We start from the raw sequence: 13,981 nt of genomic DNA on the forward strand, positions 1-13,981 counted from the left end.
TACAAACTCATTGCAGACAGTGCGGGATCCAAACCCCTGTCCCGATCGCTGGTGCTGTAACAGCTTTGTGTAACTCTTTGGCCCAACTTGACACTGGTGACCACGGACAAGGAGTGGCACAGTTAGCGTAATGGTTACAGCAATGCTATTGCGGCTCCAGCGACCAGAGTTTGAATTGGGTGTTGTCTGTCAGGAGTTTGAATGCTCTTCCCAGTCTGTATGGGCTTCGTCCGGGTGCTCTGGTTTCCTCTCATCCTTCAAAATGTACTGGGTTTGAAGGTCACTTGGGTTCAATTGGGTGGTATGGGCTGGTGCACCGAAATGGCCTCTTACCATGCTATATTACTAAGTTTAAAATGTAAGTAGCCCTCCTGAATTAGTCCCGTTCACCTACATTGGGTCCTGACCCATTTTAACACCTGAACAAGTGTCTTTTCATGTCATTGCACCTGCCTCTCACCCATGAACTGATGGAGTTGGCTCAAGTGCCAAATGACCCTCTCCTTCTCCCATTTTTCACCTTAATTTCTTTGATTGCATCTTGCGTTCCCAGCAGGGACTTCCTTCACTGTCTGCAGTAAGTCCTTGCAGGCCAGCAACACAAAGCTGTTACACCCATTGTGAAACCTTACTTTTGGCCAATGTGTCTCTGGTATATTGTCTGGACAAACTCCAATAAGTGCAGAGCACTGGATCTCTTGAGATGAAGAAAGAACCATTTTTTTTTGGGTGTGGTTTGGGATTATATTCTCTGCTGATGAGTTTTCTTCTTTTCAGTATTATTATTCTGTGAGAATATTTCCTGGTCAGGAGCCAACAAATGTTTGGGTTGGTTGGATTACCTCAGATTTTCACCAGTATAACACTGCCTACGAGCTGGAGAAGGTTCGCACCGTGACGGTAACTCTAGGAGACGAGAAAGGGAAGGTTCACGAAAGGTAAGATTCTGGTGCTGTTAACAGAGTGTTCTTGCACGATTTTACTCTCTCGTCAATTCCAGACAAGCAACAACAAGGGAAAGTGTAAATGATCAGATAAGTGCCTCCAGAGAGGGGAGCTCTTCCAACTAGATCTCAATTAACGACTGTCGATGATCTCGAGGCTGGGTGAGGCACGTGTCCAGGTCTAGGGCAAACAGTCAGCTGTGCGGTGAATGTAATTTACCCGGATAAGTTCAGCTTTAAAGGGCAGGGGGAAGAATGGTTATAGAAGAAACATCAGCATCTTCACTCAATAAAAGATGAATCACTTTGCCTGAATGGAGTACAATTACCTCTGTTCAGTCAGTGTCACTTACAGCAGTGGGATCGCGAGGCTTGATTGTCAGTGGACTTGTGCTGCTCTGACATGAGAGAGTGCAGCTATTATATGCCATTCATTCTATAAGTATGAGGAGGGAAATGTTTTCGTACACGGTCCACATATCCAGGGAGGAGTCCTCCCTATTATTGGGAATTCTGCTTGATCCTTAAATTTTCAACAGAACGAGACAGAAATTTTGGCCATAAAAGTGAATTCTTTGGCTTGGCTTCGTGGACGAAGATTTATGGAGGGGGTAAAAAGTCCACGTCAGCTGCAGGCTCGTTTGTGACTGACAAGTCTGATGCGGGACAGGCAGACACGGTTGCAGGGGAAAATTGGTGGGTTGGGGTTGGGTGTTGGGTTTTTCCTCCTTTGCCTTTTGTCAGTGAGGTGGGCTCTGCGGTCTTCTTCAAAGGAGGTTGCTGCCCGCCGAACTGTGAGGCGCCAAGATGAGGCGATATCAGCCCACTGGCGGTGGTCAATGTGGCAGGCACCAAGAGATTTCTTTAGGCAGTCCTTGTACCTTTTCTTTGGTGCACCTCTGTCACGGTGGCCAGTGGAGAGCTCGCCATATAACACGATCTTGGGAAGGCGATGGTCCTCCATTCTGGAGACGTGACCCATCCAGCGCAGCTGGATCTTCAGCAGCGTGGACTTGATGCTGTCAACCTCTGCCATCTCGAGTACTTCGACGTTAGGGATGAAAGCGCTCCAATGGATGTTGAGGATGGAGTGGAGACAACGCTGGTGGAAGCGTTCTAGGAGCCGTAGGTGGTGCCGGTAGAGGACCCATGATTCGGAGCCGAACAGGAGTGTGGGTATGACAACGGCTCTGTATACGCTTATCTTTGTGTGGTTTTTCAGTTGGTTGTTTTTCCAGACTCTTTTGTGTAGTCTTCCAAAGGCGCTATTTGCCTTGGCGAGTCTGTTGTCTATCTCATTGTCGATCCTTGCATCTGATGAAATGGTGCAGCCGAGATAGGTAAACTGGTTGACCGTTTTGAGTTTTGTGTGCCCGATGGAGATGTGGGGGGGCTGTTCCAATTACTAACGATCATGTCGTAATGACAATATCAGGATTGTCACTGGAGAGCGGACAGTAGGAGGGGTTCATGGAGTTGTGTCATGTGACACATGGAAAGGAATGAGGGGTTTGTTTTTGATTGATGGAAGAGATGTGGCAGAGAAATTATGGGCCAGACACATTAACGTCCTTTCGATGTGACATCTTGTGGCACTTTTTTCCGTAGTTCTAACAAGATCAGGAATTTGTGATACGTAGCGGGTGGCATCTGATTCATTGGGATCGAGGTGCAGAGTAGAAGATGACATAGAATTATGGGATTATTACAACACAGAGAGAGGCTATTTGGCAATCATGTCCACATACCAACTTTCTACAAGAGGCACTCATGAATCCATTCTCTGGCCCTTTCTTTGTAGGTGTTTCAAACTTTTCCTGAGCAACTTATCTAGTTGAAGGCCCAAGGGAAACTTGTCTCCGCCACATCTGAGTCAGATCATTGCAAAATGCATCGACTGGAGAGTAGGGGGAGCGTGCAGCTTACAGATGTTACGGGTATTCAAGTATTGTCTAGAGCAGAAATTATCAAGCCTTATTTCCTCTCTGGCCCCTTTAGGTCTCAACTCAACGTTTACGGACCCCTTCCTAGTGTAACAGTCAAGTTTAGTTGGTTTCTTCTGTACTTCTCTCCTATCGTCTACATAAAAACATTAAAAAATATATGATTTCAGTCTGTGGTCCCTCTTAAATGTGCTGTGGCCCCCATTGAGAATTGCTAATCTGGAGAAACAAATGTCCAAAATTCCCACTCCTCTTGGATATAAATTGCTCTTCAGAAAGTGGATAAGTGAATGGTTGTATTTATGCTGAAACCATTGCCTAGACTCAAAAATGAGTTGGTCAGCGGGGCATTGAGTGACATACTGAGTGGGAGAAGGAGCTCACAATCTAATCGGTGCTTGCCCAGCATGTGGGGAATAGAGGCAAAAGGCGATGGAATAAACGACCCAAGCTTCTTTTCCAGTGAAGGGGCGATGGAGCAAGAGAGTCCGAGAGTAGGTTTGTTTAAATAGGTGAGAGGTATAAGCAGTGGGGCCAGAATTAGAGGGGGATTTGAGGCTTTGACTCAAGAGTCTTCGGTGAGAAGGTGCTGAGGTGGTGATGCAGGAGCTGAGGTATGGATAGCTCAATTAGGGAACAAAAAGGGTTCAGCAAGAAAGCGCAGGTAAGGGCAGGGTTTTTTTCTTTCTTTCTACTTCATGGACAGTGCGAATGACAGTCAGGGCAGGGACATGATCATCTTGCAGAGTGTGGATAGTTGGGGAAGCCAACAGCATTCCTGTTGACTACATCTGTGAGAAGTGCATCCAGTTGTTAGGGACCTGGTGCTGGATGAATTCCCTATCACTCAGAGGCTGAGAAACAGGAGTTACAGGGACTCAGTCTTATTAGGAGGCAGGGAGAAGGCAACCAGGTGACAGGAGAGGGAAAGAGGACAGGTCATCAGTGGAGGTGACTTCTGTGGTCGCTCTCCTGAATAACACTTCCCAAGGTCAAGCCACGTCAGCAAGGTCTCTGGCACTGAGTCTGGTCTTGTAGTTAAGATTGGAAGGAAGGAGAAGGGGTGAACTGTAGTAATAGGGAGTTCCTTAGTTTGGGGAGCAGATAAGTGGTTCTGTGGAAGAGATCAAGAATCCTGAAGGATATATTGCCTCCCATGTGGCAGGATCTGGGATATCTCAGATCATATTCACAACATTCTCAAGAGGGAGGGTGAGCAGCCAGATGTCATGATCCATGTAGGGCCCAATGTAGGAAGGGTGATCATGTCCTGCAAAGAGAGTTCAGGAAGTGAGGCACTACTTGGAAGTAAGTTGAAGGACAGGACCTCCAGAGTTGTGATCTCAGGATTGCAACCAATGCCATGTGCTAGTGAGGTTTGAACAGGAGGAGAATGCATCTTAGTAAGAGATGGTGCAGGAAGGAGAGCTTCACATTTCTGGATCATTGTGGCTCTCTTACAGGGAAGGTGGAAACTGTACCAGTGGGACAGTTTATATCTGAACTGGTGGGAGATTAATATCCTTGTGGGAAGGTTTGCTAATGCTGCTCTGAGGGAATTATATTAGCTTGGCTGGGGATGGGATTCAAAATGGGAGGGCAGACAATAGGGAAGATTTTGGAAAGGATGATGCAACGTGTAGTGAGTTTCTGAGGAAGGACAGACAGTGGTCGGAGCATAATAGTAGTCACTTAGAAGGTGTGAAATGTGTTTATTTCAATACAAGAAATATTAGGACAAAGTGAGGTGAATAGAGCATGGAGCAGGACCCAGATTTCTATGTTATGGCTGTTACAGACTTGACTGATGCAAGGACATGATTGGCTGATGCAGTTTCTGGGGTTTAGATGTTTTAAATGGGATAGGATTGGATTTGAAATGGGGGCGAGTAGCATGACTAACCAAGAATAGTATCATAGCTGCAGAAAGGGAAGACATTGTGAGGGATTGTTCATTGAGTCAGTGTGGATGGAAATCAGAAACAGGAAGGGAGTAATCTCTCTATTGGGAGGAGTCTGTAGGCCCCTAAATAAGTCATTGGGTCACTGAGGAATAGATAAGTAGGCAGATTTTGGAATAGTGCAGAAATAGCAGCTTTGTTGTTATGGGAGTCTTCAACTTCCCAAGTATTGATTGGTACCTCCTTACTGCAAGAGAGATAGATTGGGCAGAATTTATTAGGGGTGTCCAAGAAGGATTCTTCACACTGTATGTGGATCAGGCGACTGGAAGAGAAGGCATACTGGATCTAGTACTGGTAATGAACCTGGTCACATGACAAACCTCTCAGTCAGGGGGCATTTTGATGAAAATGACCACCGTTCCTTGGCCTTTAGCACAGCTCTGAATAAGGGGTACACAAAATCATCGCATTTAATTGAGGAAGTGCTAATTACGATTGTTTTCAGGAGAAACTGGGGAGAGTAAATTGAGAACAGATGTTAGAACCATAGAACATTACATCGTAGAAACAGGCTCTTCTGCCCTTCTAGTCTATACCAATTTCTCCCTAGTCCCACTGCCTGCACCCAGTCCACATGTTCTCAGGGTAAAGCACAGAACCAAAGTGGAGGATGTTTAGGGACCACTTGTGTGATGTTCTGGATAGGTTTGTCCCACTGAGACAAGGAAAAGAGTAGGATAAGGCAACTGTGGTTGACAAAACAAGTGAGGCATCAAGTAAAGAGGAAGAAGATAGCATGCATTAGATTTAGGAAGCAAGAAACAGGAAGGGCTCATGAGAATTCAGTGGGCGCCAGGAAAGAACTTAAGAAAAAACTTAGGAGGGGCAGAAGGGGTCACAGGAAGGCAAGTAGGATTAAGGAAAGCCCTACTCCATTCTTTGCATTTGTGAAGAACAGAAGGGTGACGAGAGTGAAGGTAGGGCAGCTTAGGAATAAAGGAGGCAACATGTGCCTGGAGGAAAGGAGGTGGGGAGATCCAAAATGAATATTTTGCTTCCGTGGTCACTAGAGAGAGGCACTTTGATCAATGTGGGACATAGAACAAGCTTATGTACTGGAGCATGTTGAGGTTAAGAAAGTGAAATGCTGGATCTTCTTGAAAACATTAGGATTGATAAGTCCCCGGGACTGGACAAGATATATCCCACGTTACTACTGGAAGTGAGGGAAGACATGGCTGGGGCTCTGACAATGATCTTTGCATCCTCCTTGGCCACAGGGCAGGTGCTAGAGATTAGAGAATGGCAAATGTGGCCTCTTTGCTTAATAAAGGTAATGGGGGAAATCACAAGATTACACGACGAAGGTACAGAAGAAGGCCATTAGGCCCATTGAGTCTGTTCTGTAAATCTACACTAAGCTACTCTACACTAGTTCCAATTTATGGCCTTTTCACCATATCCCTTGATGCCCTCACTAATGAGATACTTGTTTATTTATTGTTTGAATACTCCCAGTGATCTGGCTTCCACTGCTGTTTGTGGCAGCGAGTTCCACAGATTTACGACCGTCTGACTATAGAAGTTCTTCCTAATCTCTGTTTTATATGGATGACCTCTAATTTTCAGACTATGACCCATTGTCCTCGATTCACCCCCCAAGGGAAACATCTTCCCCGCATCCAACCTATCTTAAACCTTTCCAATTACGAAATGCCTCTATGAGATCTTCTCTCATTCTCCTATACATCAATGAATACAACCCAAGAGCTGCCAAACGCTCCTCGTAATCCTGGGAATTATAGACTATTGAGTCTTCCGTCAATGGTAAGCAAACTATTGGAGATGATTCTTAGGGACAGGATTTATGAGCATTTGGAGAAATACTGTCTTCTCAGAGCTAGTCAGCAAGGTTTTGTGAAGGGAAGGTCAGGCCTCTTGAGCCTGATTCAGTTTTATGAGAAAGTAACAAAAGAAATTGATGAGGGTAGTGTGGTAGATACGGTTTATATGCATTTTAGTATGGGATTGACAAGGTTTCCTATGGATGGCAGACTTATTCAGAATTTTATGAGGCATGGGATCTGTGGAACCTTGGCTGTGTGATTCAAAATTCACATGTCTGCAGAATATAGAGGGTAGTAGTAGATGGAACCTATTCTTCCTGCAGGTCAGTGACCAGTGGAGTTCTGCAGTTACCTGTTCTCTGACCACTGCTCTTTGTGATTTTTTTAAAAATTAAATGACCTGGACAAGAAATAGAGGGATGGGTCAGTAAGTTTGTAGATGATATCAAGATTGTAGATGTTGTGGATGGTGTAGAGGTTAGTCATTGGTTACAACAGAATATAGACAGGATGCAGATTTGGGTGGAAAAGTGGCAGATGGAGTTCAGTTTGGATAAGAGTGAGGTGATGCATTTTGGAAGGTCAAACGTGAATGCAGAATACATGGTTAAATAGGATTCTTGAGAGTGTGGAGGAACAGAGGGTCCTTGGGATCAAAATCCTAGATCTCTCAAGGTTGCCACACCGGTTGATAGTTAGTTAAAAAGGCTTATGGTATGCTGGCCATCATTAGACTGGCGATCGAGTTCAAGAGTCGAGAGGTAATGTCGTAGCTCTGTAAAACTCTGGCTAGACAGAGTTCTGATTGCCTCATTGCCGGAAAGATGTGGAAACTATGGAGAGGGTGCAGAGAAGGTTTACCAGGATGTTGTCTGGATTGGAAAATAAGTCTTATGAGGCAAGATGAAGAGAGCAAGAGCTTTTCTCTTTGGAATGAAGAAGGATGAGAGATGACTTAATAGAGATCTAAAAAATTATGAGAGCCATGGATAGAGTGGACATCCAAAACCTTTTTTCTGGGGTGGGAGTAGCAAACACTAGAGAATATATGTACAAGGTAAGGGGAGGAAGGTTTTATGCAGTTGGAGGACGTTTTTATTTCCAGTGGGTCATGGGTGCCTGGATTGCATTGCCAGGAGTGATGGTGGAGGCTAGTATAGTAGGGACTCTTAGTCAGGCACATGGATACAAGAAAAATAATGAGATGTGGGTGTAGGGTCGATAAGGTTTTGTTTGTTGAGTAGGTTACTGTCAGTTGACACAACATCATGGGCTGAAGGGTCTGTACTGTGCTGTAATGTTTTATGGTCTGTGAAATTCACCTTCCATTGCTGGCTTTGTGGAAAGACTGAACAATGAATTGAGCTGCAGATGGGTAGCACCTACAGCTGGAGGTGTTGAATCCAGGCATCATTATATCTGCCCACACACATTGCAGCACTGACAGATTTTTCTGCAAATGTTTTTTTTTCCATTGCAGCATTAAACGAAGCAACTGCTACATGGTGTGGGCGGGAGAAAGCACAAGCCCTGGGCAAGGACGCAATAACAATGGACTGGAAATAGGCTGCCTGGTCGATACTGCTAGTGGCTTACTCACATTCACTGCCAATGGCAAGGAGTTGAACACATATTATCAGGTATGTCAGAGGATTCAACAGGATGGGAGAAAGAGCTTTAATTTGTTATTGGAATATGGAACCAAAATTAAGCCTTTCAGTTCCTTGAACCTGTACTTCAACTCCATCTACCCACTTTAGTCCCCTTGGTTTAACCTCAGTCTGGGTTTGAATAGGGCAATAGGGATATGCAAATATCTCCTAGACAGGCTCATGGATTCAAGAAAAATAGAAGGTTATGGGTGTGAGACAGGGAAAAATTAGGATGTGGTGGAGCAAGTTTCCAGAGGTTGGCACAACATCGCAAGTTGAAGGGAATGTACTGTGCTGTAATTTTAAATTTAATTTTTATTTATTTATAGCATGGTAGAAGCTTATTCTGGCCATTTAAACTTATGCTGCCCAATGGTCCCCAAATTAACCTAGAACCCCATTTGTTTTTCAAAGGTGGGAAGAAACTGGTGCATCCAGCAGACATGGGGAGAATGTACAAATTCCTTGCAGATAGTGTAATAGTGTCGAGCTAAGTTCTATGCTGACTGGGCCGCATGGTTCTGTGTTCTAGTGGAAGTGGAGTTGGATGAGTGGCTGTGGAAAGCTTGGCACAAATCAAACTGCGAGTCAGTTTGAAAACAAGAAACTTGAGGGCTGAGAATGCCAAACACGAGGGTCCATTATAAAACTGCCCGCAAACTTTCACCATGACGCAAGCTCTTTTACAATTGATAGCCATTGTTCCATATTCTGAACTTAACAGAAAACTTTCATTTTCGTCATGAAATCTAAATTTGAACCTTGGAACCAGAGAACACTACAGCTCAGAAATAGGACTTTTGGCCCATCTATTCTGTGCTGAATTCTGCCCAGTCCCATTGACCTGCACCTGAAATGTTGTGTCTCGTATTGTGTTTAGGAGGATACAGTTGCAAATACCCTTTGCCTTGAAAGGATGCTTGCTGATGTAGTTATTGAGAAATATTAAATAGTTCATCACAGGACCAGGTCCTGTTGTCCACTATGCTGGCACCAGACATGATACCAAATTAAATTAACACTGCTCCTTGCAAGAGACGCAAACCTCTCCAATTTCCCACTTATATATGTGCCCATCTACTTATTTATTGGCAATCCTTCAGTTTGAAGAAGACATGTTGTTGTGCAGTTCATCTGTGACTTTCCAGTCCCAGTCTGGAAGCACAGAGTCTAGCACAATGGGGGCACTGGAAGTCCTTTGATGTAATAATTCTGGCTGCTGCTTTGTGATTTTCCATCAGTTTTTGGCAGCGCCTTTCTTAAAAATTGGCGTAGGCTTCGTAGCACAGGGCTCACCGGTGGGTTCTGACAGCAGCCGCAGCTTCTAGTTCTCTTGGCTGGATGTCACAGTAGCGTAGGGTTTCCTTCTCAGTGTCTTTATAATGCTTGTGTGGATGACCTTGAGGTCTCCTTCCAGTCTCCAGCCTATCTAGAAATCTCTTAAACGTTGCTGTCTTATCTGCTTCCACCACTACCCCTGGAAGCCTGTTCAAAAACAAACTTGTCCCACACATATCCTTTAAGCTTTCCCAACTTCACTTTAAATGCCCGTGGTATTTTTATGCCAGGAAGAAGATTTGGATTGTCTACTCTATAAATCCCTCTTATGATTTTATAAACTTCGGTCAGGTCTCCCTTCAGCCTCCAATGCTCCAGAGAAAGCCACCCGCATTTCTCCAACCTCTCCCCACACCTCATAGCCTCTTATTGAGGCAGCATCCTGGTGAGTCCCTTCCACGCCCTTTCCAAAGCCTCCATGTCCTTCCAATCAGTGGGTCCTTTTGTGACAGCTTCATCTAGTTTTCCTGGTAACACTGGAGAACAATTTTTTTCAAAAGGATTGTTTCCTGAGAATAAAATTGGGGACGAGGATAGACGACCTCAAGCTGAACACAAAGATAATTTCAGATTTGCTATATCATGTAAATGAACTTTTACTGAATTTAGCATTTAGTGTGGAATGGGCTTCCAGGAATGGTGGTGGAGGCAGGGTCAATTTTGTCATTTAAGAAAGAGTTGGATAAGTATATGGATGGGAGGGGGATGGAGGGATCTGGGCAGAATGCTGGTAAATGGGATTAGAGGAGGGTACTTAGATCAGTGCGGACTAGAAGGGCCAAATGGCCTGTTTCTGTAATTGTTATATGGTTATATACTCACCACAAAAGGAACAGAAAGTATCACAGCTGTTGCGACATTTACGAGACATTTCTGCTGTATCGAATCTTCATGAAGACAATAACTGTTATTGTTAAGTACACTCACTGTGCTATTTCCTGAAAAACGTGCTCAACATGCATTCAATCTATATTCAATGTAATGCACAGATCTGTATACAATATGTGAGCTGCTTTTATAGCCTGTCTTCATCTAGCCTGACTAAATATACCTGGCCTAAGACAACTGGAATGTGTACATGCTTGGACTGACCTAAAGAGCTTGCTTTGTGGGCAATAAACTAGTAAACTTGATTGAATTTAAGAGCATGGATATTATGCTGCATCTGGAGTATTGCATGTAGTTCTGGTCTCCTTACTTGAGGAAGGATGTACTGGCTTTGGAGGAGGTGCAGATGAGGTTCACCGATGTTTCTAGGGATGAAGGGATTAGTCTACGAGGCCTGTACTCACTGGAACTTAGAAGACTGAGAGGGATTCTTATAGAAATACTTAAAATTATGCAAGTCATAGATAAGATAGATGTAGGTACATTGCTTCCATTAGTAGGGGAGACTATAACTCGGAGACATAGCCACAAGATTCAGGGTAGTAGATTTAGGACGATGAGGAGAAACAACTTTTCCTAGAGGGTGGTGAATCTGTGGAATTTGCTGCCCATTGAAGCAATGGAGAATATATTTAAGACAGGATTGGTTAGATTTTTACATAGTAAGGGAATTAAGGGATATGAGAAAAAGGCAGGTAGGTGGAGATGAGTTTATCACCAGATCAATCGTGATCTCATTGAATGGCGGAGCAGTCTTGATGGGCTGGATGACCTACTCCTGTTCCTATTTCTTATGTTCTATGTAGACTTAAAATATGACAGGAAATCATAAAACAGGTCATATCCAAAAAATGGCAAATGATAGGAAGATTCTGAGTAGAATTTCAAGATCATCATCCCAAAATCTATAAAACACACCCCAAAGTGATCAGGAAGCAAAATCTTCATTGTCCAGTGTTAGAAAGTTGTAAACTTGGAAGATGTGCCAGAGCGGTGATGTTTGAAAACCTTTGCAGCATATATATCTCAGAAAGGCATGTGAATTCACTGAGTAAGCTATAAGCCATCAATCCCACTGTATTGCATTTCAGAAAATTCCTTGTGTTATGGAGCGACTGATGCCCACACCATCCATCATTTTAAAAAAAATCTGCAAATAATTAACATGCAAAGTGACTTGATGGATGCAGGAAAAGCCTAACAAATGGGATTTAAGCTCTCTTCCATCTAATGGATTGGAAGAGTATTTTTCCAGATCAATGTCTAATCAATTTGTTTGCTCAGTTCGAGTCATCTATCAAATACTTGGAGCAGTGCATAGGTACACTGTGAAGATATCAAAGCTTCATATTTGTTCCTGATGTGGTTCATTAGTCAGTGATGTGCAGCCGTACCAAACTGTCAAGCCCTGATTCATGGTCCCTTTGAATGGGAATCCCTCCCAGAAAATTGAAATGAGTAAGTTTCCGTTCAAAATTCCTTTTCCATAACCCTCTGGTAAAACACCATGTAAATACATTGACGACCAAAATGTCATTAACGGTCCAGTTTAAAAAAAACATTTATTTACAGTACTTGCTGCGGGATGCTTTATCTGCTTGTGAATTTTACAAGATCTCAGAAGTCCTGGCATTGAGGATTCCCCTCAACTTTAGGGTGCTGAAAAGTTGTGGAATATGTGAAGGTTTTAAGTGAAAATCCAGAGTGAAGGAAAACAAAGGAATCCACCTGCACCGGAGACGATGAAACTTTAAATAGATTTTACACTCCCAGCTTTTCATATCAGCTGAATAAACAGCGACACCATGTAATGAACCGAAACATTTTCAACTTAACCGGGTGACAAAGGATTTTTGTACCATAGAATACATTTGATGTCAATCAGGTGACATACCAGTGCACAGAGTCCCTCAGAAGGTAAGCTTCATGTCCAGCAAGTCTGCGAATCTAGGCTAGTCCATAGTCAACAGCACTGAGGCAGAGCTGCCAAATGTTACAAGGCAAAGTTGCTGTGGTTATACTCAGACTTAATTGGGGTCATGCTGATTTATCAGATTGACTGAAATGCCTAGTTACCCCAACCCATAGAAAATTAGGAAATGTTATTGGAGTTTGTGCATCATAAAGACCAGGAATTAGAGCATTGAATTATAAACCATCTGGTTTCACATGGGGGCAGGAAATAAAAAGGAGCACAAGTCAGAGAGGTGCCAAATGGCGAGCCCGAACCCTACAGTGCTCTCAATAGGCATCACCGTGATCCTCATGCTCTGCGATGCGATGGCGTAGCTGGCCAATGGGATGATGGAATGGCTCACAGTGATGTCTAGCATGCCCTGCATGAAGGAGATGGGAGCCATGGAAATGGGTATTGGGGTGGCGGCATGACTCAGCGAGATGCTTGTGTGAAGGAGGTGGTGCCTGGGGCCATGGAGGTGCATGTTGTTCTGGGCGATGATCTGAGCCAGGGCAAGTTTTGGACGGGGTTGAGGTGAGGCTTTGGAAGAGGAGGGGCTGACTCACGGCACGTTAGCGTAGTGGTTAGTGCAAAGCTATTGCAGCACCAGAGACCCTGGTTTGAATCCCGCACTATCTGTAAGGAGTTTGTACATTCTTCCCGTGTCTGTGTGGGGTTCCTCCGGATGCTCCAGTTTCCTCCCACCCTTCAAGATGTATGGGGGTAGCAGGTTAATTGGGATATTTGGTTGGCATGGGCACAAAGGCTGGAAGGGTCTATTAGTGTGCTGTATGTCTAAAAAAACCCTTCAATATTCAGAGCTTATCTAATGGTACTGCTTGTATTTAGCCATTATGTTGTTAGATGAAAGGCAATATTGGGTTCCAGAAAAAATAGATTTTAAGAAAAAAATACACTTTATCCTTGTTTTCATGAGATGAATTTTATATGATTATCTAACCAGTTTGGAGAGTTTTGATAAATGTAAGCTTGTTCTGTTATACAGAGGATTAATGCAGCAGGCATTTTTGTTGTTCAAGTGCTTTTATCTGTGAGTACGTGATTGAATCTTATCTTGGCTTTTGATAAAGAAAACTTCTCAAATTGGTTTTGTCTACAAGTGATCAGTGGAAAGCCATGTCATATATTTCCTGAAGTGTACCTTTCTTTGGATTTCTACAGGGTGGTTTGCATTAAACAGCCTCACAATCACTGTATGAGCTACACTTTTTGAAAGATTAAAATGAACTATACATTTCCTTCAAATATGAGTGGGTAGAATGGATTGTATTCCTATTTATTCATGATCTTGGGCTTTTCGCTAATGTATAACTCTTAAGTACAGTACTTTGATCTTTGACAATGTAAATAGCACAAGGCGGTTGTTAGAAACTGAAGTATAAATTTGTTTGAATACCATGATTGTCTCTAGTGCACAATGTGACAGAGATGCTTCTTGGGTGATGAGTCCAATCGGTTGGTTGGATCATCTGTTTTCCAGACTGCAA

At 43.6% G+C, this 13,981-nt stretch overlaps 1 protein-coding gene across 1 annotated transcript in view; it reads left to right on the forward strand.

Annotated features, from left to right (window-relative positions):
• Positions 1-13,981, forward strand: part of ryr2a (ryanodine receptor 2a (cardiac)) — a 612,110-nt gene that overhangs the window by 251,902 nt on the left and 346,227 nt on the right. Inside the window, exons 32-33 of the mRNA XM_069936123.1 lie at positions 778-938; positions 8,119-8,278. Coding sequence (XP_069792224.1) covers positions 778-938; positions 8,119-8,278 — 321 coding nt within the window. The remainder of the gene's footprint in view (positions 1-777; positions 939-8,118; positions 8,279-13,981) is intronic.

The sequence above is a fragment of the Narcine bancroftii genome, chromosome 4 (genome assembly GCF_036971445.1).
Source record: "Narcine bancroftii isolate sNarBan1 chromosome 4, sNarBan1.hap1, whole genome shotgun sequence".
Taxonomy (NCBI): Eukaryota; Metazoa; Chordata; class Chondrichthyes; order Torpediniformes; family Narcinidae; genus Narcine; species Narcine bancroftii.